This window comes from Tamandua tetradactyla, chromosome 7 (genome assembly GCF_023851605.1).
Source record: "Tamandua tetradactyla isolate mTamTet1 chromosome 7, mTamTet1.pri, whole genome shotgun sequence".
Lineage (NCBI taxonomy): Eukaryota > Metazoa > Chordata > Mammalia > Pilosa > Myrmecophagidae > Tamandua > Tamandua tetradactyla.
Genome location: NC_135333.1, coordinates 144315667 through 144338262, shown reverse-complemented (window position 1 = coordinate 144338262; position 22596 = coordinate 144315667). Strand labels below are relative to the sequence as shown.

At 35.0% G+C, this 22596-nt stretch overlaps 2 protein-coding genes across 5 annotated transcripts in view; one reads left to right on the top strand and one right to left on the bottom strand.

Moving 5' to 3' along the window:
* The first annotated feature begins 179 nt into the window (after positions 1 to 179).
* Positions 180 to 11327, top strand: KRR1 (KRR1 small subunit processome component). Of its 3 annotated transcripts, XM_077111469.1 has the most exons (11): positions 406 to 487; positions 751 to 827; positions 3001 to 3173; positions 4544 to 4678; positions 4878 to 5003; positions 5106 to 5189; positions 6341 to 6397; positions 7557 to 7727; positions 9061 to 9138; positions 9251 to 9344; positions 11013 to 11327. In XM_077111469.1, exons 2-11 carry the CDS (start codon positions 821 to 823, stop codon positions 11153 to 11155), a joined length of 1068 nt encoding a protein of 355 aa, XP_076967584.1. In that variant the 5' UTR covers positions 406 to 487; positions 751 to 820; the 3' UTR covers positions 11156 to 11327. The 3 variants fall into 3 exon arrangements, with proteins under 3 accessions (XP_076967582.1, XP_076967583.1, XP_076967584.1); XM_077111467.1 differs by lacking the exon at positions 751 to 827 and having other exon boundaries at positions 180 to 487; XM_077111468.1 differs by lacking the exons at positions 751 to 827; positions 6341 to 6397 and having other exon boundaries at positions 181 to 487.
* GLIPR1 (GLI pathogenesis related 1) overlaps positions 4548 to 22596 on the bottom strand; it is a 31745-nt gene continuing 13696 nt past the window's right edge. For both annotated transcript variants that reach the window (XM_077111472.1, XM_077111470.1), the window contains 4 exons: positions 21626 to 21729; positions 16666 to 16751; positions 12431 to 12457; positions 4548 to 12334 (listed from right to left, as the gene is read on the bottom strand). In XM_077111472.1, the coding sequence (XP_076967587.1) occupies positions 12180 to 12334; positions 12431 to 12457; positions 16666 to 16751; positions 21626 to 21729 (372 nt within the window). In that variant the 3' untranslated portion in view covers positions 4548 to 12179. The remainder of the gene's footprint in view (positions 12335 to 12430; positions 12458 to 16665; positions 16752 to 21625; positions 21730 to 22596) is intronic.

Genomic DNA, 22596 nt, shown 5'->3' with positions numbered 1-22596 from the left:
CAGTACATAGTCAGCAATCATACAAATATTTATTAAATGAAAGGATGAATGAATGAAATGAGTCCTACACTGTTTTCAATCCGTGGCCAAACTCTGGAGCCTCGCGCTGCCAGTTAAGACTGACGCTAACTAGTCCACAGTACTAAACTACAATTCCCAGCATGCAGTCAAACTCCGTTGTCGCAGTGCATCTTGGGAACGAAGTCTCCAGCTCTCCATTGGCCAAGTTGCAGAAGCGGACTTGTTTGTGGAAATGCGCGGGGTCTAGCGAACACTCGCACGGAGACTGCGCAGATCTTCTCCTCACCTGAGTTTCACGGACTTGATTTTGAATAGTCAGGAGTTTAGCCGGTAGGATTTAAGAGGAGTTCAACTTCCGGGGTCACAGGAAGCAATTTAAAGATGGCGTCTTCCTCGGTAAATGGGTCAGCTACAACGTCTGGGAGATCTGAATTTCGAAACCAGAAGCTGAAGCCGGAGGACCGAGGTGAGATTGTATGTAAGGGTGAAGTTTGGAGTCTGTGGGCGTTGAGCTGCGATTTTTTTTTCTTTTGCTGAGTGAGCATTGTATAGTTGCCTTCGGTCTGTTCTGTGGGATCGAGAACCTTGGAATACTGATGATTGGGGAACTGGCTGGGTCCACAGAAACGATTGAGATGGCCGGTGTGGTGCCTCCACGTGTACCTAACTCGTTGCTTTTGTTAGCTATCCGCCATAGTGAAGGTGGTGAATTCTTTCTCCTGTAAAAAGGTCAAGACAAGAACTGCGGAGGGCACTACGGGAGTTTACAGCGCGACGGTGGCTGGAGGTCGTGGACAGCATGAAGGGTGGGTCCTTCTGTGTGGGAATGAACGATCGTGATTGAAGGAGACAGACAAGGATATGGGGAAGGAGATGTCTGGCGTGTTCTCAGCTCTGCTTTATCAACCACTGAAGAAATTTGGAACATTTATCATTCCATTAAATCGTTTATCAGATTGCTAAAACATTAGACCTCGGAACTTCTACTCTTAAGACTGCCCCACTTTTCATTTGTTCTTCTGCTTGTAGTCTTGTTATATATATATATATTTGTATGAGTTACAGGGGGAGTGGCTAGAGAAGTAGCCCGGGTCCTACTCAGGTAGGCTTATAGGTTAAAGACCTTGGACTCTCATTCTAGGGATATTGGAGATATAGTAAAAGCTTTGTTCGGTTGTTGCTGCTTTTTGTTTTTTCTCTAAGTATAATATCCGTGGCAGAGAGTTCAGTACATTTATTTGTGAAACAGTAAAACGAACACGTTGAGATACCAGCAGCTACTCCCTTAAGTAGAACGGTAGACTACTACCATAGCCTAAAAAAGCCCACCGTGTGCACCTCCCAGATCACATTCTTTTCCTTTCCGGGACTAGAAGTAACCATTCTTTGAGTCGTACTGGTCATTCTCTTGCTTGTCTTCATAATTTACTTCATAATCTACTAAAAAAAATTGGTTTTCTTTGTTTTTAAATTGTTTCTGAATGAAAGGAGACTGTATGCTTTCTCCTGCGTCTTGCTTCTTAGGCTTAACTTTGTTTCTGCTGCTCAACCAGGACTATACCTGTAATTAGTTATTTTACTTATGGTATCCTGTTCTCTTGAGTGGGTATACCCTTCATTCTATCATTGGTGGCCATTTAGATTGTTTACATGGTTATTATAAACAGTGCGGCTGTTTATACAGTGTAAAACTGTCTCCTGGTACATATATTCTAGAGTCTCTCTAGGTTGTATACCTGCGAGTAGAATCTCTGGAGTGTAGGGTATTTGCAGGTAATGCTAAATCTTTTCCAAAGAGGTTGCAACAGTTTACACAATTTACTGGCAGTGATGAGACTTCCCATTACTCCACATCCTCAGTAAAACTTGATATTATCTGAATTTTGAATTTCTGTCATTTTGGTAAGTATGAAATGGTATTTGTTTACTTTTGTTTTTGTATGCTGTATGGCAGGGTCATGTTTCATTACTTTTCCCTGTGAGTATCCCGTTATTGCAGCACCATTTGCTGAATTTGTATTTGTGTTTGTTTTGCTTGTTAGTTTGTTTTTGGGGCAGTGCGTGGGCCCAGAATTGATCCCGGATATCCTGCATGGCAGGCAAGAATTTTACCACTGAACTACCTTTGCACCCCATTTGATTGAAATTTCAATTTGACCTTTCTTGATTTTTATTAAAGTTGTGCATCGTTTCATATACTTTAGGCTATTTATGCTTTCTCTATTGTGTAGTTCTTGTTTCTTTTGCCAGGTTTTTAGGGGGTGGGTTATGCATATTTTTCTTATTGATGCATAACCAATTGACATGCTTTAATTAGGTAGATAAATTACTTAAATTAAGTTACAGCTTTTTTGAATATTGCGTTTTTTAGAGTACTGGGTTGTGAATGGTATATGTGTAGACAAACTAATTTTCTGTGATTTGAACCAGAAATAGCAAAGTGGATGTGTGTACAAGAGACGGAAAGCACATTATGTTTACTCAATTAAAGTAGATAACATAGGTTAAAGCCCTGCCTCTTAAACTTTCCTGTACATACGAAGCTCTTGACTAGATTGTTAAAACACAGATTACCTAGAGATTTTGATTTGGTAATCTATGGTAGGGTCAAGAATTGCATGGCTTTTAAGTTCCCAGTTGATGCTGATGATAAAGGACTATAGATCATACTTTTGAGTAGTACTGGATTAGAGTTGTTGGATTCAAGACATTCTTAAAATCCAGGTCCAGGAGTTTTAGTAAATGATGTGGGAGATAATTTATGGCATATACCAAATGATACGGATACAAGGAATTTAGTTTTAGGTGACTGAAATGTATACAGATACTTTTAAATACTATGTGGATGATAATGACTGAGATATGTATTTTGTTGAATAATATAAAAAGGGAGGGGAAAGAAATCCAAGTTTGGGGAAACTTTTGAAAATTGTTCAAATAACCCTTAAAATGTGATATGTGAATTTTCCCCCTCTCTAGATGAATCAGAACTCCTCACTGTTCCTGATGGTTGGAAGGAACCAGCCTTTTCCAAAGAGGATAATCCCAGAGGACTCTTGGAGGAAAGCAGTTTTGCAACTTTGTTCCCAAAATATAGGGAGGCTTACTTGAAAGAATGCTGGCCATTGGTGCAGAAAGCCTTGAATGAACATGTATGCATATTTTATTAATTTCTTTGAAATTTTTGCTCTTGCTTATGCCTTTATTTTAAGTAAGTGTGTGCTAATGGAATTTTTTAAAAAGGTACTGACATAACTGGTTAATTTGATTGCTTTGGTATTTTTTATAGCTTAGTCAAACTTTGTTCTTACAGTTAATTAGTTTCTAATTTTGTGGATAATATATTGCTTTGAAAAATTCATATACTTTTAAAATTTTAGGGGCTTCATGGACTGTCTGAAACTTAACCCTGAACTCCAAATGGCAGAATGCCTTTTCTAGGTGATGACAATTTCCATGTACATCCATATGAACTGAGGCATGTTCCTGATTCATTACTTAACTTTGCATTTTAAATGAAAGATGTGGATGTGGCCATTTTTCCTTAATTTGTTGCTGTTGCCATACCTCTAGAGCAGTGTATTTGTTTTTGTTTATTGAACTGTGAATGGAAACCTATTAATGGATCAGGAAGTTGATTTAGTAGATGCAGTGAGCATTAAAAAATGAATATATCACATGTGGTAAGGGGAAGTATTGTTTATGAAACTTTTGTTTCAGGTTTGTATATTTGTGTGTATAGTGTACTAGGTTTATTATAAAATATGTTTTTATTGTAGGGTTCCTTAGGAGTCCCATATGCCCATTGAAGTGAGAGTGGCACAGCAAGCTGCATTCTGTATTACAGCTGTTTACATCTGGGACTGAACTCATTTTGTTTTGATGAACTCATAGAGAGAGACAACTTCATCTTGGGTTGTTACCATTCACTATATTGTATTCCTCAGGTTATGCCCCTGAGTCAGAAAATAGCATTTTTATTTACTTTGTTTAAATCTGATTCTTCCTCTTGATATTGATGCTTAATTTCCCTAATTTTGGCTTCTTTCTTGAATTTATGATAATTTTTTTTCACTTGTCAGTTAGCCCCCTAAACAGAAAAAAATTTTGAACGGCAAAAGTCCATTCACAACTTAAGGACCATTTTGTAGATTGGCTCTGTCTTGGTCCAGGATAGAGAAACTATACAACTTTACATTTTTACTTGAGTTTGGCTTCCTTTGGATTGATACACATTTATTAAACTAGAGATAATCTTGTTTCCAACAAGAACATAATATTTTAAAGCCAAGAATAAACGGTTCCAATTGTCTGAGTTTCTTGCATTCTATGGTGGGGGTGAAAGTAAACAAATATTCTTTATTATATTTAACTACCAAGCTTCTTCAGAGAGGGAGTTGAAAGAATTTGAGAGATGGCTTAATGGCACAAGAATTAATTAATGGGTTGGTGGGATAAACTCTGTCATTATCTAAAACTGAATTTATTTTTAGGCAACAGCTTGTTTTCCATCTTTTCGTAGCACATTAATGCAACCCTGGACCTGATCGAGGGCAGCATGACTGTTAATACAACAAAGAAGACTTTTGATCCATACATCATCATTAGGGCCAGAGACCTAATAAAACTTTTAGCACGGAGTGTTTCATTTGAACAGGTAAATCTAAATTTATAAAGACTGCTTTAGTTGCTTCAATATTAGAGATAACACCTTAACATTCTGTCTTTTTTATCTTAATTTCTTTCTTTTGCCATAGAGTTCTCATGTTTGTGCTTCATATTATTAACCTGAGCTTGGAAAATAAATGTATTTATAAAGAATATTGATGGGGGTATAATCTTTATTTTTCCAAAAGGCAGTCCGAATTCTTCAGGATGATGTTGCATGTGACATCATTAAAATAGGTTCTTTAGTACGAAATAAAGAAAGGTTTGTAAAAAGAAGACAACGGCTTATTGGCCCCAAAGGATCCACACTAAAGGTACGTTTTGTTAATGAAAAGCATTTTCTCCATGAAAACTTGAGTATCTTCCTCTATCATTACTTCGTTAGGTATACTAAATTTATCGTTCTTTCGACATAGGCATTGGAACTCTTAACAAACTGTTACATTTTGGTTCAGGGAAACACAGTTTCAGCCATTGGACCTTTTAGTGGCTTAAAAGAGGTAAGTGAACTATTCATTATCTTCTGTTAATTTTCAGCAGAGAACAAATTAAGTTTGTTATAATGTAAAGTTCATTGGATAATATATTGCTTTATAACTATTTTCTTAGATTTTCTTTGATTTCTCATCAGTAAATATTTATACTTCATGTAATTTGAGGGAATCATTACTTCTGTCATAATGTATTATGACCAACCTCTGGCAGCTATGGCAAAGTCCATTTCTGAATTAGAAGATCTGCTCATCAGTACTCTTCCCACTACATATTTTAAGTGGGCATTTAAGAGCTTATGTCTGTAGCACATTCGAGAAACCTAATCTAGTTACATCTATGCAGATAATTAGAGAATTGAAGAGCTTGTGATTTGCAGTAATGTATATAGCCAGCAGAGGTCAGACTCTGAAAATATTTTTTCTTCAAGGAATACCTTGTGTTTTTGAAGTTTAGTATAATGTTTATTAAATATTTCATGAAAATTTTCATTAACTTGTCATATTAATATTATAAGGAAATCTGTGGAGCAAAAACTGTTTATATTAACTACTTTTTGTGCTATTGCTGTCTGTATGTATCTGGGAGATTTTGCTTCCTTTTCTAGGTCCCTTAATATAATTTTATTTGGACCTCTTTCTCATAAATTATCTGCCCTTTTCTCATGGGGCAATAATAATTTAAATATATTGACTACCTTGTAATTTTTAAATTACAAAGTCTTTAAAAGGTATTCTTATTTAATTATTATAACAGACTTTTCAGGTATAGGTAGTTTTATTTGCATATTACATATGAGAAAGGTAGAACAGGAAAATCAAGTGACTTTTCAGTATATAAATAGCAGTTCTATTATTTGAACCCAAATTTTCTGTTCCTTAATACAAGCCTTCTTTCCCATACTTTGCTTAATTCCAGAGTGTTGCATTAGTTTTAGGCACCACACTTGAACAGGAAGGTTGAGAAACTTCATTGTATCCAGCAGAGGTTCACTATTATTATGAAGGTCTAGAAGCACCCAGAGCAATTGAAGGAACTAGTATATTCAATTTGATAACCATTACCTGAGTCATAGGATATTTTATACTATAATAATATTCTCCTGTACATTTTATCAAAATCTTTGTGTTTAATTCATTTTTTTTTAAATAAATTTCAGGTTCGAAAAGTAGTCTTAGATACCATGAAGAATATTCATCCAATCTATAACATTAAAGTGAGTTCATTATATATTATACCAGTGGTCATCAAACTTCTTTTAGCTTGAAATTAAACCTTTTATGACAGTCTTATATATAAAACTGATGAAGCAGAACTGTTTTGGGCAAATTGCAGATAGAGCCCAACTACTCAATTCTGCCTCCACTCTACCCCAGACCTTCACTTACCTCCTTGTAAAGCTTAGGTCTCTGTGGAGCAGTTTCAAAGTACTGAAGGAGAAACTGTGATATATAGTTTTAATAAACAGTGAAAATAAGCTACACAGAATATGTAGATAATATCAATCCAGTTTTTCATACATTATAAGCCCATGTATTATGTTTAAAGATGGGATATATCAAGAAGATTCTACCTTTTTCTATTAAAGTCTAGAATATCTGAGATAACATTAAAACCATTTTTGGACTTTAACACTCAAATTGTAGACCCTTTGAGAAAGATCTGTTTATGTCACTGAACCAAGTTTGTGATTGTACTTGGAATTGTAACATGTTAGAAGGAGATATTTTATGATGGGTGTTTGTTGAGCAATCTCCTTAAATTTAATGAAGTTTAAAAAGTCACTATTAATTAGGGCAAAAGAGTGATTTTGATTTACATTGGGGCATTGTAAAAACAGAGCTAGTGGTCCATGTGATGCCTGGTTTGCATCCTTTGATGTTCCATTGTCTAAAATTCAGATGGAGTGAGGAAATGTGAAAATACTGACTTTGACTAATCAAAGAAATATTAACTCTTTGACTAATCATGCGAAGGGTTATACTTTGCCTAGGATACTCAGTTGCTACTAAAAACTTCCTGCTCTTAGGAAACATAGGGCTAATTAAGAACCCTCCCTGTATTAACATCTTTAAATTTAAAAGGTTTAATGAAGTAATGGTTGAAAAGCTGTATTAAAATTTCATTTTCATTGTGATTTATTTTAATAGTTTTATATTTCTTAATCTAAGTTTCTGATGGTTTTCTGATACTTGATTAATTACACGTTTAAATTTTTTTTCTTGATAGAATTGGTTTAATCTCACTGAAGAGGCTAGAAACTACCTTTTTAAATTTTATCATTCATAGAGCAATATTTGTAGTGTCTTAGTTTGATAAATGCATGAATTTTGAAATTAAAAATTTTTTATTCTTCATATGTTGCCATGATTAAGACCTTAATGATTAAGCGAGAGTTGGCAAGAGATTCTGAATTAAGGTCACAGAGTTGGGAAAGATTTTTGCCACAGTTCAAACACAAAAATGTGAATAAACGCAAGGAACCAAAGAAAAAAACTGTTAAAAAAGAGTATACACCATTCCCACCACCACAGCCAGAAAGTCAGGTCAGTATTAAATCTTGAATTTCTTTATATGAGGGGAAACTCTTTTAACCTATTTTGTCAGAAACCTTACTGAGGATATTTTAGGTGAAATTTCCATGTACATGTTTGGGTATATAGAGCTATAAGAAACTGGAGGTAAATATAAATAAATAGGCTTGGGGGCTTCAATCATGAGTTTAAATTGCACTAAGGAGATTGGTGTCAACTGTGTCCCTGAAGCCACTGTAAATGTTTTGTGAATGAAAAACTCAACAATTTAGCCCTGTACTACACTAGTATACTTCAGCAACTACTGTACTATATGACTGCTCCAGTTCTAAAATCTTAAATTCTAATATCCAACCTTTCTTCTCTTACATGTTATTTCCTTTCCCACCATGACCAAAATTTCCTTGTTTTACCAGTTATTTTCTTTCATAACCCCTTTTCCTTCTGTCACACTTGTCCAGAAAAATGCTAAAACTTAAGATTATTCCAAAAACTTGACTTCTTTCTCAAACGGTGGCTACCAAACCTAGCTGGAGAAAATTTTATCTTTGATTAAGTCCACTATAAATTCATGTTTCCAACCTCATGGAGGCCCACAATATTGCCTGGCATTTCTTCTATGTTTCCTTAATTCTCTTAGTACCCTCCCACTCCTAGTGATGACTTTGCATTTTATTTTACTGAAATAATTGAGGCCATTGTGCAAGAGCTCCTTCAGTTTCTCTCTTACACATTTTTTTTTGTTTGTATCAACCCTTACCTTTTACCTGTTCTTTGAATTCCATCTTCACTTACTTCCTGAGGGTTCTTGCATTATCTCTTCCCTTGGTGGTATCTTAAGTCTTTCCTCTGTTTCATTTAGCTAAGCATGTAAATCTATCCCTTTCTCCATATCATCTTCCCTCCACAGCGAAACTCCTATATTTAGGAGTTTGGGGGATGGTTCGATGAAAGGTCAAAAGCAGAAAAGGAATGATGATGATTGTGGTGAAAAAATAATGGAAGTGATGGACCATGTGGTCTACTCTGAAAAGGGAAGAAAGTGAAGACAGAAGAAAACTGATAGTTAGGGAAAGGAGGTTGAGTATTATTTTACCTCTTCTGCTAGTTGGTAGGCTCCTGGAATCCAGGGATACTGTCTTATACTTGTTTTTACCCATTTTAAAGTCTAATACAGTAGTTGAATTTACAGCTTACAAACAAGAGTCCAGAGCTCTCTGTATTCATATGATGTCCTTTTGCTAAAGTTGCAGAAGTAAAAATCTGTTCCCAAGTTTCAGTCTTAGGCAGTGACTTCTCATCCATTTTATTTCTGAAATGATTAATTAAATACTGTTTTCCACAGATTGATAAAGAATTGGCTAGTGGTGAATACTTTTTGAAAGCAAGTCAGAAAAAGCGACAGAAAATGGAAACAGTAAAGGTAAAACTTTGTATCTCATTTACAACATTAATAGCAAAGTTCATAGAAACTTGAATTTTAATTTAACTGTAAATTGTATTTTACTCATGTACTTTTTCTTCTAAAAATGTAGGCTAAACAAGCAGAAGCTCTCAGTAGGAGACAAGAAGAAAGAAACAAAGCTTTTATTCCACCAAAAGAAAAACCAGCTGTGAAACCTAAGGAAGGTATATTTCTGTTTTTCAACCCTTATGATGTTAAAGTTCTTTTATCTGTGAAAAGTAACTCCATACTGAATTTGTCTGAATCTCTTTGTCAAGTTAAAAAATAACCATATCTTCCAACAGTTTTCTTAGCATTCATTAATCACTAATTCTAGGGACAAGAGATGACTGGCGTAGTTTATAATTTAGCAGCTAAATAGGCTAAGGCCTATTTCAGGGTATCCCAGATTAATAATCCTCTCCTGACATCTCGTCAGTGCTTGGGAAGGACTGTGTTGTGAAAGATAGAAACCTGGGTGGTGCATCCTGTGTGGAGATAAAAGTAACTAAAGCAGTGAGATTCCTGAGCTCGGCTATCATGCCTCTGATAAAGGGCTTATCATGAATTGTTCTTTTCTTCCCTGTATTTATGTGATCTCTGAGTTAGTTTGGTTCCTATATTCTTAACATGGATTTCTTATCACTTGGGCTAAAGGACACCAATAGAATGATGATAGGAAGGTTTCATTCAGGGGCTGTTAAAAGAGAAAACACTCATCCTTTTCTTTTCCAATCCTAGCCTCATTTTCTTTCCCTCTGCTAATATTTGTACTCTTCCTAAAGTAACCTCCAAAGTAAAATAGGCCACAATGTGGGGAGAAGAGGGACTAGCAGGATTGTACTTGATCTGTTGGTTAGAAACAAATACAACACATTACTGTTATGGTATCTTACATTGTATTAGTGTTAACAGCTTTAAAAATACTACATTCTACTATGGAGATCATTGGTTATATAAAACCTAAAGATGTCATAAGCCCTGTAATTTCCAGTGTATATGTTGTCAGTTGTGTGCTCTTAAAATATTCTCTATAGAATCTCAATCTATAATGACTGAACTATAGCTGTTTTAAAATAGTAGAGGCTTTAAATCTCTGTATTCTTTAAGTTGCCCTGTCGTTTGTGTGATGACATTTTATTCTTTGATTCTTTTATGCTGTAAATACTGTACTTTTAAGTGGGACAGAAAAGTACATTGTTTTGCTGCTTCCTTTCCCTATTTTGTTCACATTTTTGGCAGTGATTACGTGATGGAATTCTATTAGGTTGCCCCCTAAAAGCTATCCAATTTATTTTTATTACCAAGATTTTGTTAAGTAAAATAGTAGTCATTGAATATTTTTATTTTGAAGTTTTTGTTGTGGGATTAGATGAAGTTGATTTTGACCTATAACCTCATGATTTAGCTAATTAAATTCTAGAAGGGTTAATGTGTAATATTCTTCATGAAATGTAATTTTAAATTATTGTAATGTGCTGATGGAAAATTGGCATATTGAGGATTAAAGTCCCAAAGAATATGAGTAAAAATCTTATCTCCAGTATATTCAAGGAAAAATAGTTTTAATATAGTTGAATCCAGTAATTGGTTTAACTTTCTAAACTGTAATTCTATTTTCATGTATACTTCCACTGATGTATATTTATAGTGCTTGATTTTGACTTATTTTCTCTTAATCTGAAGAAAGTTTGAGATGGTGGTTCAAAATTTCCTGCATTAGGCAGATATATTTTATAACATGATCTTTCAGTTATAACGGTATTCTGAAATTACTGCCCTAAACATACATTCTTTGTTTTATTTGGTAGGAACTAAATATTTACATATGTTCATGTTTTTTATTTGTCTAGGTTCTACTGAAATTAAAATTGATGTTGCTGCCATCAAGGAAAAGGTTAAAAAAGCAAAGAATAAGAAACTGGGAGCACTTACAACTGAAGAAGTTAAGCTTAAGATAGAAGCAGATGAAAAGAAAAAGAAAAAAAAGAAGTAACAGACCAAAACAAAACAAAAATATCCCGAACTAGAATTTACTAAATTAATTCCTTTTGTAAAGGATTTTGATATCTGAGGACATTAGTTGTCTTATCTGTAAGAAATAATACTCTGGCCACTTTTTTCTGAGTTGTTTTTGTCAATAAAACAGCATTCTTTTAAAATATAAATTATGGAATTCTCCAAGGGTTTTTCAAAAACTTTTGTACTAGAAAATAGTATATGTGTCTTTGTATATGTTACACCCAGTGTTTTCCAGGCAGGTTTTGCCTAAGCATGATTTTAAGAGCACTTCTTTAGGCTGTTTATATCAAGATTTTGGGGATGAACTATTTAGCTTTTGTAACTATTCAGAAATTTAATGTCTGATGCATTGGTTAATTTTCAAATATAATTATGTCCCAGCATTTGGTTTTGAGGAAAATAAATGCAAATTTTTCAGTGTTTACTCTTTCTCTCTAATAATAACAAGTAAACATTTAGGCTGATCCCACTTTACATCTCATTTTATGTTTTATTAAGATTATACAACCTATAGGCAGAAAAAGCAAGGCCTCTTAAATTAAATCCCTTAATTAACTATTTATCTTGAGTCTGGGGAAGGGATAAACCAAAAAGACAAGTCGCAAGGAAGTGGGAAAAATCAGATCTTTAGAGTTGAGGTAGCATGAGACAATAGTATAGAAATGTCTTTTAACTAATAATGAGGGCCACTGGAGTTACTTAGAATGATTTAAATGTAACATACTCATTTTACAAATTTGGAAACTGAGGCACACAGAGGCTAGGTTACTTCCAAAGATCACGGCTGTGTGGCAGCCTGAAAATAACACTCAGAAAAGTGGAATGCAAAAATGGGTTAGCCTATAGACTTAGGAATTTGAACAGATTGTTCTTTTGAGTTAGGGCTAATTGCAACATGTTTTTTTTTTCCTGAAATTTTTTAAAATTAGAAATACACCCAATTGTTATTGTTACTAAAAAAGGAAAGCCATAATAAGAATAATTTTTTTGGAATTGTATTATTTCCAGATAATTAAATGAGGATATTTGTGCTTGATCAAAATGATAATTATAGCAATCAGTAACAGAATTAATGGACAAATAATGAAAAAAAGAGATGCATATCTATTACGTAAGGATATCGGCCAGCCTGGATACTGCAGAGAGTAGTAACCTGTGAAACAGATATATGGTATCCTCTTAGACACTGTTTCTCATTATGCAGCAGCATAATTCATGTAGCTCTTAATGAAACTATTCATATACATACGTGTGACTTTGTCTCGCTGTGGGTTAACTGTAAAGTCAGGGAGAAGAAAGAAAAAAATCATTTTAAAAAGTGCATATGGTGAGGTTTTTTATTTATTTACAAAAGCCAAATATAAGTGCTGCTTTGGCTTTGCTGCAGTGATTTCAAAGTTCAATTATTCATGATTTTTTATACTAGCTATACCAACTTGATATTTTAAAATCAAATAACTTTTTATATAAAAGAAACTATCAGTACTATAAATGGACAATAATTTTATATACCATAACTAAAAGATAATAAATACAATTAAAATATGAAATTTAAAATGAAAAATTAAATGTTAGTAATATGAGCAATCAATTAAAATGTTTTCCAAAAAACAAAAATTAAATCCTGAGATGATTGATACCACTTATGATTGAGTTCAGTAGTAAACAATGGAATGCGTTTAGTCCATTTCAGTATGTAATTAAATATTAAATGGCCATTTGACCCCCCCTCCCCATGCGGGACATGGCTCCTAGGAGTGTAAATTTCCCTGGCAACGTGGGACCTGCCTCTGAGGAGGAGTTGGGAACCTAAATCATGGGAATGAGAAAGCCTTGACCAAAAGAGGAAAGAGAGAAATGACAAAGTCTCAGTGACTGAGAGATTTCAAACAGTGGAGAGATTATCCTGGAGATTATTCTTATGTATTATATAGATATCCCCTTTTTAGTTTATGGTGTATTGGAGTGGCTAGAGGGAAGTAAAAGAAACTGATGAACTGTGTTCCAGTAGCCTTGATTCCTGAAGCCGACAGTTTGACTATATAGCTTTTACAGTGTGACTGTGATTGTGAAAATATTGTGTCTGATGCTCCTTTTATCCAGGGTATGAATAGATGAGTAAAAAAAAAATAAAAATAAAAATAATAAAAATAAATAATAGGGGGAGATAAAGAGTAAAACTGAGTAGATTAAAATGATCATGGTGAAGAATATACAACTATGTGATGATATTGTGAGTCATTGATTAAGTCATAATTACTCCTCTCCTTTACCTGAGTTTTATTCAGGTCTTAACAGTCACAGTTCTGGGAAGAAATAAACTATACCTTCTTTTAGCTTTCTTGACATTTCTTTCATTAGTTGGGCCACTTGTTCTACATCAGCTCTATGTCAGCTGCTGTTGAATGCGTGTGGTGGAACTCATCAGAGAGCTGACCCTCTGGGAATATAATATATGTAATTGGGCTTTCTCTGTGTTTGAATTATCATGATGTTGCTACTCTAACTTTTTTTTTAAATATTTTTATTGAGAAATCACACAAATACAGTCCATCTTAATATACTATCAGTGGCTTATAATACCATCATTTGGTTGTGTATTTGTCAACCTGATCATTTTTTACAACATTTGTATCATTCCAGAAAAAAAATAAAAAGAAAAAATTCACATATCCCATACCCCATGCCCTTCCCTCTCATTGACAAACAGCTACTCTGACTTTGATCAGTAATATTCCATGAAATAAAAAATTTGATGTGCTAATTACATTTTTTCTGATATGTATATTTTTAAAATGTTACGTATTCACTGTTAAAACAAATGTGCATCTATGTATTACCTAAAATCACTTCATGTACCATTGGTATGTCCACCAACACATTTTGAGAGACAGTCCTGATTTGACCTCTGTGGGTATGTATTGAATTACCAATAGTATCTAGAAGACCTCAAAGGATTTTTTTCTTTCATTGACTGCTGTAATTTGTCAGAGATGGAATCTCTTAAAAGCTTTTAACCTCTAACTCTTACCCATCAGAGATAAAGGTAAAGACAAGCGTGGCTATTCTTATGATTTTTTTAAGTTGCAAATCCTATTCAGAATTAGTGCAAAAAACAGCTTTAAAATAAGCTAATATTTATATGAAACAAACTATGTAAATCTTAGCATTGTGAATAGGAAATTAGTGACAGGCCCAATGTGGAACATTGAGAAGCCATCTAAATGGGTAATACATTTCAGAGTATTTTTTAAATATTCAGGTTAGCATGTTCCCTCTTCATCTTACTGAAGAGTCTAGAGGGTTTTTGTAATTAGACTACAGCCCTAATCTGAAGCTTATTCCAAAAGTTTTATCCAGACTTTTAAAGGGAATGTTAGATTTTTCTATGAAATATGCACTCAAATTTTAAGTGCTTGTTTGCCAGCCTTGGACTAGGCACTTTGTATACAAAATTAAAGTAAAATAGAGATAATTCCCTTTTTTTTTTTTGTGGTGGAGACAAAAAACCAGTGGCAACAATTAAATTACTTTAGATAACTTTAAATAATTGTTTCAATTTTCAAGATTAAAGTGTCATGAGGATTGTTAATGAGTATTAAAAACATGTCACCTAAAAGTTTGTGCATAAAGGAAACACCAACAGTAAGTTACAAGTTTGGGATTATTGGGAGGATGAATTTATGGATAATAGCTAATATTCAGAGCATTATTATATGCTAGGTTGTTAAAAGCATGAAAATTCCACATATACTTTTTCATTGACTTGTTTCAGTAAACCAGTGAAGAGGTACTGTCAGCCCCATTTTGCTGCTGAGAAAACAGGTCCAGAAACTTGCCCACAGTCACAGTGGTGGGACTGGTACTTGAACGCAGGCATGTTAATTCCAGAATTGTTGTTTTTAATCCCTATGTCATATTGCCTGACTTGGAAACATAATAATAATATGCTTTGTAGTGTTGTAGAAACATGAAAAATTCAATTAATATGCTGATTAAGATTAGTTGCATTGTAGCTACGTGTCACCAATACCTCTTAACAAGACTGATATGAGTGAAATATAGGATGACTGAAGTTGGTGAAAAGTGATACAGAAAGACAGGGAAAGAAGCAGTCATGGTATCTGGAGTAAAGATGAAAATTCAGTGTTTACAAATGGGAAGAAAGGAATAAGCAGCTTAAAAGCTGGAAGTCACCTTTGAAAACATCTGAGCAATGAAACACTTTCTCCAAACAAAATTTCTGGTACTGGAATTTGGTCTACTCTGTCACCTGGACTCCCTCTACGTACCCCATCCCATGCTTGGACTTTTGAGGAATTCAGTTTGTTACAGATGTAGATGCTAAGGGTTTCATAGGCTTTGCACAATTTTAACAGTTTACTTGAGGTCTCCCTTCGCACCATGGGAAAAAATGAAAGAAACTGTGATGGAAAGGCATGTGTCCAAAGGGAACCAAAAGCGCTTAGCTAATAACATATTGATACTTCAAAATTAGAAAGCAAATATTTGCAAGGAAGTTTAGTAAAACATCTTTAGAAAGATATTTTTATTGACCTTCTACAGAGTCTGTCATTAAATGCTGTCTTGCTCATAGAAAGCACCATGTTGAAGCTTTTTTTTTCCATTTATTTAGTTCCACACATGAAGATGCAAGGCTCCAACAGTGCCTTGGACAAGTAAGAACCCAAAGTACAGAATTCTGGTATTTTGGATGACCTTGTGTGTTAGTTAGATTCAGTTGTCAACTTGGCCAGGTGAGCATACCTAGTTCTGTTGCTGCGGACACAAGCCAATGGTACATGAATCTCATCTGTTGCTAATTACATCTGCAGTCAGCTAGGAGGCGTGTCTGCTGCAATGAGTGATTGACTTAATTGGCTGGTGCTTAAATGAGAGAACGCAATGTAGCACAGCCAAGCAGCTTGGCATTCCTCATCTCAGCACTAGCAGTTCAGCCCAGGCCTTTGGAGATGCAGAAAGAAGTCACCCCGGGGAAAGTTGTTGGAACCCAGGGGCCTGGAGAGAAGACCAGCAGAGACCATCCTGTGCCTTCCATGTAAGAAAGAACCTCAGTGGAAAGTTAGCTGCCTTTCCTCTGAAGAACCAACAAAAATAAATCCCCTTTTATTAAAAGCTAATCCGTCTCTGGTGTGTTGCATTCCGGCAGCTAGCAAACTAGAACACCTTGTTATACATATTTTGTCTTGCTGAAATTTGTAAATCTTGGTCTACAGTTTCCATCACCACAGTGATTTTTTGTTGAACCAACAACAACTAAATAAAAAGAGTACACTTTATTTTCTTAAATTTGCCTTAAACACAAATGCCTAGAACAGCAAGCAGTTGGTTTGTTTGCTTCCTGATGCCAGTTTCCTTGAAAATGGCTATTAGATAAAGTAAATGTTGGCATTCTTAAATCTATAGAAAGTTGCAACAGCTTTAGTTACATTGTATTTTTGGCAGGTTGATTTTTATACTCACCACAGAGCCTGTCCAAACAGTTGTCATTTTGAGGGCAGGCACTGCAAGTTGCTCCTCTCTTATATGGCCAAGTTGGGTAATTTCCTCTGTAAAGCAGAAGAAAGTTGTCCGTTAGGAGATTTTTGTTTTTCAATCCTAAGGCACTATGAATCCTTGATTAAATCTAGGAGAATAGTAGGGGAAAAATCTAAAGATTCAGAGGGCTTGGTAAGAGAAGTGAAGAGAGGGAAACAGAAACAGAAGGACGTTATTATTTGCAGAATTCATTTTGTGAGCTAAAATTTGAATCTACATCTCATTTAAAATGGACGGAAGTTATTTTTATTTCTATTTAACAGATAAGAAAACTAAGGTTCCAAGAGATTAAATCACTTGCCCAAGGTCACAATTTATAAGTGTCAGAGCTGGGATGAAACCTAGATTTGTCTGTCTGCAGAGCCATGCTCCCTTCACTTACCCTTTGGTAAGTACAGTTGCTGCCAGCCAAAAAAACTGCCCATCTTAGAAAAGCTATTGTGACCCACATTTACTCTCCCCAGTATAGCAAACCTCCATAGTTTTTATTGGAAAGAAGCCATATGGCTGGGGTAAGTGCCTTTGAAAAGAAAATAAGAGATAAGGCGGGATCTGTACCATGCAATGTTTTCACATACAAGACGTGGTATGAATAACTCAGCATTCATCATGTAACAGACACTGTTCTAAGCCATCCTTGAATGAAATAATTAATTCTCACAACAATTCAATGAGGAAATTACTATTATGTATCCTCATTAGGTAGATGGAGGTTGAGGCATAGAGTATAAATAACTGACTAAAATCACAGACTAGGAAAAGAGATAATATACACATTTTGTTTCCCCATGAATAGCTTCAGAGTATCAGTGACGGCAGAGTGTACATTTCTGTCAATGGCCCTACCTTTGCACTAATCCTTTCTGGAACTGCACTTCTGGAAAAGAGTTCTTAATTTTCTTGTGTCACAGTATCCTTTGGTAGCCTAGTGAAACCCGTGAACTCTCAGAATAATTTGTTGTTTTAAATGCATAAAATAAAATGCACGGAATTATAAAGAACATCAATGAAATTGAAAGTTATCAAATGTTAAAAATTATTTGCGATGTAGTAATGTGTATTTCTTTAAGTATGAACAAGATCTAATGGGGTCAAATTACAGTAATTTCAAAGTAGTGATGAACATAAACTGTAATTTGCAATAACTATGGCAATTGGAGTGTAATATGAAAACATTTTTGGTAATTACAAATACACTGGTTCTGCCAATACAAAGTCACAAACATTGCTAATATGACTGTGGAGTTTCGCCTTCATTCATAAAGGAAGTCAATATTATGTTCAATAGAGGGTAGTAAAAATAAACTAGAAACTTTTTTCTAATCCAAATTCATGGATCCCCTGGCCCCAATACTATACATTTTATCTCCAAATTTTAGAGGCATCCCTTTAGAGGCATTGCTTTATATTAACATCTCATTTTCCAACCCCTCAAATATTTTCTAATCTTGTTTGGTCCCAAGTTAATTCAGTTTGTTTCAGAAATTAAATTTACCCTAGCTTACCCTATATCATGGAAACATTTTAAAGGAATAGCATAGAGATTCTGATAGCAATTTTAAGAGATGAGTTCTGAAATACATATTAATCACTGGAGGATCTTTCATTGTTAAAAAGCACAAGATTCATTAAGTGGTTTAAGGTCTAGAATGTTTGTTTCCAAATCATTTATACTATGTCATTCTTTGTTTGAAGGTACATTCCAAACTGTAAGTGAGAGGACAAAAAAATCTTATAAAATAAACTAAAAGCCAGGGCAGGGGTGAGTTCTAGGGAGATTGCAGGATTCGTTTTGGGAGGACCATATTCCAGGAAAGGCCTGGAATTATCTAAATGGGAGGGATTAAGCAAAACTGAACTCAAGTGCCCAATAAAGATGCAGGAAATTTATTGTTTCCCTTAGTGGCGTGAGGGTACGGGGTTAGGAACCTGGGCCCTGGGGAGAGAGAGGACAGGTCTTTTAAGGAAAGATGGACATGAATAAAGGTCCCCCAGGCAGTGATGGCCAGAGCACATTAGGTACTAGCTGGGTAAAAATTGTTATCTGCTGTTCTGTGCTGTAATCCGCTCCACTAATTCACTGAGTAAAGGTCTAACTAACACACCATAGTCTTGCTTGGTGAAGAAGAGAGGACTGTGCCTGTGTTTTCAGATAACGTATTGCAGAGAGACCTGAAGAATTCAGGAGGAGAGGTGCCAAAACTGTCCCAATGATGGAAACTTGAGCAGAGTTCAATTCTCCAGGGGACTGGAGAATTAAGCACCCACCCCCTACCCCCACTTCATTAATTCTCACAAATATTGGGCAGGATACTGGCTTTCCTATGATTATGTGGAATGGAGACACAAGACTCTTTGTATATGGAAGGAAAATAAACAACCCCAGAAGGCAAAACTAATTAGTCAGGCATTCCCTCTAAACTCTGTGCTTTCCCTCTTAGGCTTCTTTATCTATTCTCCAGGCTTCACCTAATTGATCGCCATATTTAAAGCAGGTTTCATCACTTTGCAGCTGACATACTGGCATGGCTTTCCATTGTGATTTGAGTACATTTAAATTTTGCCATGACTTTCAAGCCCTGCATAATCTGAACTAACCAGCCCTCCATGCCCCCAAACTTCATCTCATTTAATGGTCAAAGCATTTGGCCATTCTTTAATTGGTTTAAAGAATTCTTCTGTCAATTCTTTAAACTTGCCAAACTCCTCTGCACAAGGACTTTATGCTTGTTTTCTTCACCAGACAACTGGTTCCTGTTTTTTGTATGTCTGGCTCCTTTTCCTTCTTCAATCCAATCCTTAAATATATCATAGAAAGCCTTACCCTAGGGGCTTTGCCTATTGATAATCTCTACTATACCATTATTTATATTGTCTTCATTGCCCCATCTTAATATTTTATTTGTATTTTAATTGTCTGCCTGTCCCATCAATATAAAATCCAGACTGTGCCTGGCCTGTTCTCCTTCGAAGTGCTATAAACAATAAATATTTGTTGAAAGATGAATCAGTAAAAGAACGAATGAAGTTACTAAATCTTTTTGGAAGCTTTATAACTGTCTATACATTTTACAGTTAATATTGTTTATTATTGAAAATAAGTAATGTCATTCTAAAGTAGGAGAATTCATATTTGTACCTTCTTATTATAATAGCAATAAAAATAATGACTACTTATTGAATGATCATCATTGCCAGACATTGTAGGTACTCGTGTTTTACATGACCTTTTCACATTAATTTTCATACTCATCCTATATGGAAGGTACTGTAATTATCCTCATCCTTTGTAGAGGAAACAAATTCAGAGAGGTTAAGTAACTTGTCTAAGGCCACAGAGTAAGTTAAATAGATAGCAGGTCTCAAAAGCATATACCAAAAAAAAAGGAAAAGTGTGTACTTTAACCATTATGCTATATAAATGCCATTTGAAAAGTTACTACTAATTGAATCATGGTTTTGGCTAGTGTTTCCAGGGTTTCCTTTATTTTCTGACTCAGGGTTTTTAAGTCAAAGCGGCTATCTTCTGAATGATACCTGAGTTTACTTCCTTTATTCCCACCTCCACTCAATCATAATATCAAACATCTGTCCTGAACGTCACTTCAGGGAAAGACAGAGAAGTTTCTTCCAACTATCCTTCAGCAATCTAAATGTTGGTAAAATCCAAACAAAATTCAAGGGCAACAAATTAGAGAAATACTAGTACATATAAAGCAAAGAGTTAAAAGCTTTAAAAGAGCGAAACCATAATCAGTAAGAAAAATTATTATAGTAGAAAAATGGGCAGACCTCATGAATCACAAATTAAGGAAGGTAAACAGATAATCAAGTTAGAAAATGTTTACAATCACATAATCAAAGAAATGCAAAAGGAAATAAATAAAATATTTTCTATCAAATTAAAATATGCTAAAAATTTATAGATACGCTCTACTGATGAGGAAGCATAAATTCTTATAATGCTAGAGTGTAATTTGACAAAATGTACTAAGAAAAAAGAGCCCCCCCAAGCACACTTTTTATCAAGTTTGTATGACTTCTAGGAATTGTAGGGAAAGAGATATAAGCAGAGATTTATGTACAAGTTTATTCATCATTTATTAAAAATATAGAAAAACCTGAATTCTTGAACAGGATAGAATGTGAGTGACCATTAAGATAAAGACTCTGGATTAGACAGCCATAAAGGCCAGCTGTGACAACAGCCACTCGCTGGGGGACCGTCTGAGCTTCAGTTTCCTATCTGTAAAACAGGGGTAATTATAGGACCTATTTCACAGACTTTTAATGAAGATTAAATAAGTTAATATATGTGAACCACTAAGAACAGTGCTTGATACATACTGGACAGTATATAAGCCTTTCTATAATTATGGAAAGTGCTCAAGGTATAATTTTAAGTAAAAATTAAAACACATGTTTTTCCAGCGTGATCTAAGTTTTCTAAATATGTGTGTGATGAATATGTAAATATACATAAGTTTTAAGGAAGTGCGGGGTCATGACTCTCCCCCATTTCCCAAAGAGGAAAAAATTAAAACCATTTCAGAAACATTGAACTATCAAAAGCAAACAAAATGTGATGCAAATTGAGGAATTCAATTTGCCATTTTTTTAGTTTGTCTTGAAAGTCATGTAAAAATTGCCAATTTTTAATCTTGCTATTTTTAAGATGCGTGTGTGTGTGCATGTGTGTATTTACATGGTATGTAGACACACAAATTTACCAGAATGTTGATAGATTCCTATCTCTGGGAAAGAAATCAGGATGATATTAATTTTTTTCTTTACCTTTTCCCTTATTATCCAGATTTCATATAATTTAGAGAAATGTTTCTATAATAGGATTTTTTTAAGAGGTCGATCTTTTTGAGGCACTTACGCTGGTCCGTAGTTGCATATGAAATGTGCTGCACTGGAAATATGGGAAACTGTAGGGCAAAATTGTACTGCACAGCCAACTTTGTAACTATTTGCCCAAACAACCTGAAAGAAAATAAGGATTTTTTTACAGAGAGACAATAATATGTACACAATATATACACTTGAGTATGATTAGGCCTGCATAAACATGGGGAGGTACACTGCTATTCGCTCAAGCCAGTTAGAACACTCACCACCAGGGAAGTTCTAGGTGTTCAGAATTCAGTGGGAAAAGACCTGTAGTTACTATTATTGGTGTGTGTGTGTGTTTGTGAAATATACATATAAATAACAAATGAAGAAATAAAACAGGGTAACACAATGGACAGGGACTGAAGGGAAGAGGGGTCTACTGGAACTTGGGTGTTGAGAAAAGACCTCTCTGAGAGCAGGCATTGGAGCTGAGACCTGAATGATGAAGAGGCAGCACCCAGGATGAACTTTTAAGAGACCAGAATGATGCAACACCAAACGCAGTCTCTAAGAGGGACTTTGCTTGGCATGTTAGAGTAATAGAAGATCAGGCTGATTATAGAGCTGGGATTGAACGCATGGGGGTGAGTTGTAAGCAATGAAGTCGGAGGCAGGGACAGAGCATGGAGGATCTTGCAGGTAAGTGGATGATATGCTCTTTTTCACACATTTTTGAAAGACCGCTTTGGTTATAAGGTAAGTGAACTGAGAAGGGCAAGCGAAGAAAGAGGGAGGAAACTTTGGAGGCGGTTTCAATGGTATGAAAAAGAGAACATGGTGACTTACATTTGGGTGATGGCAGTGGAGTTCCTGAGAATTGATCAGAATCGAAATATAGTCTAGAGGTGAAGCTGAAAGGATTTGCTATTTGCGGGAGTGAGGGTGGGGGTTGGGAGGTGGGTAAGGGGGGAAAAGAAAAATGAATAATGACTCAGGTTTTTGACCAGAGCAATATTT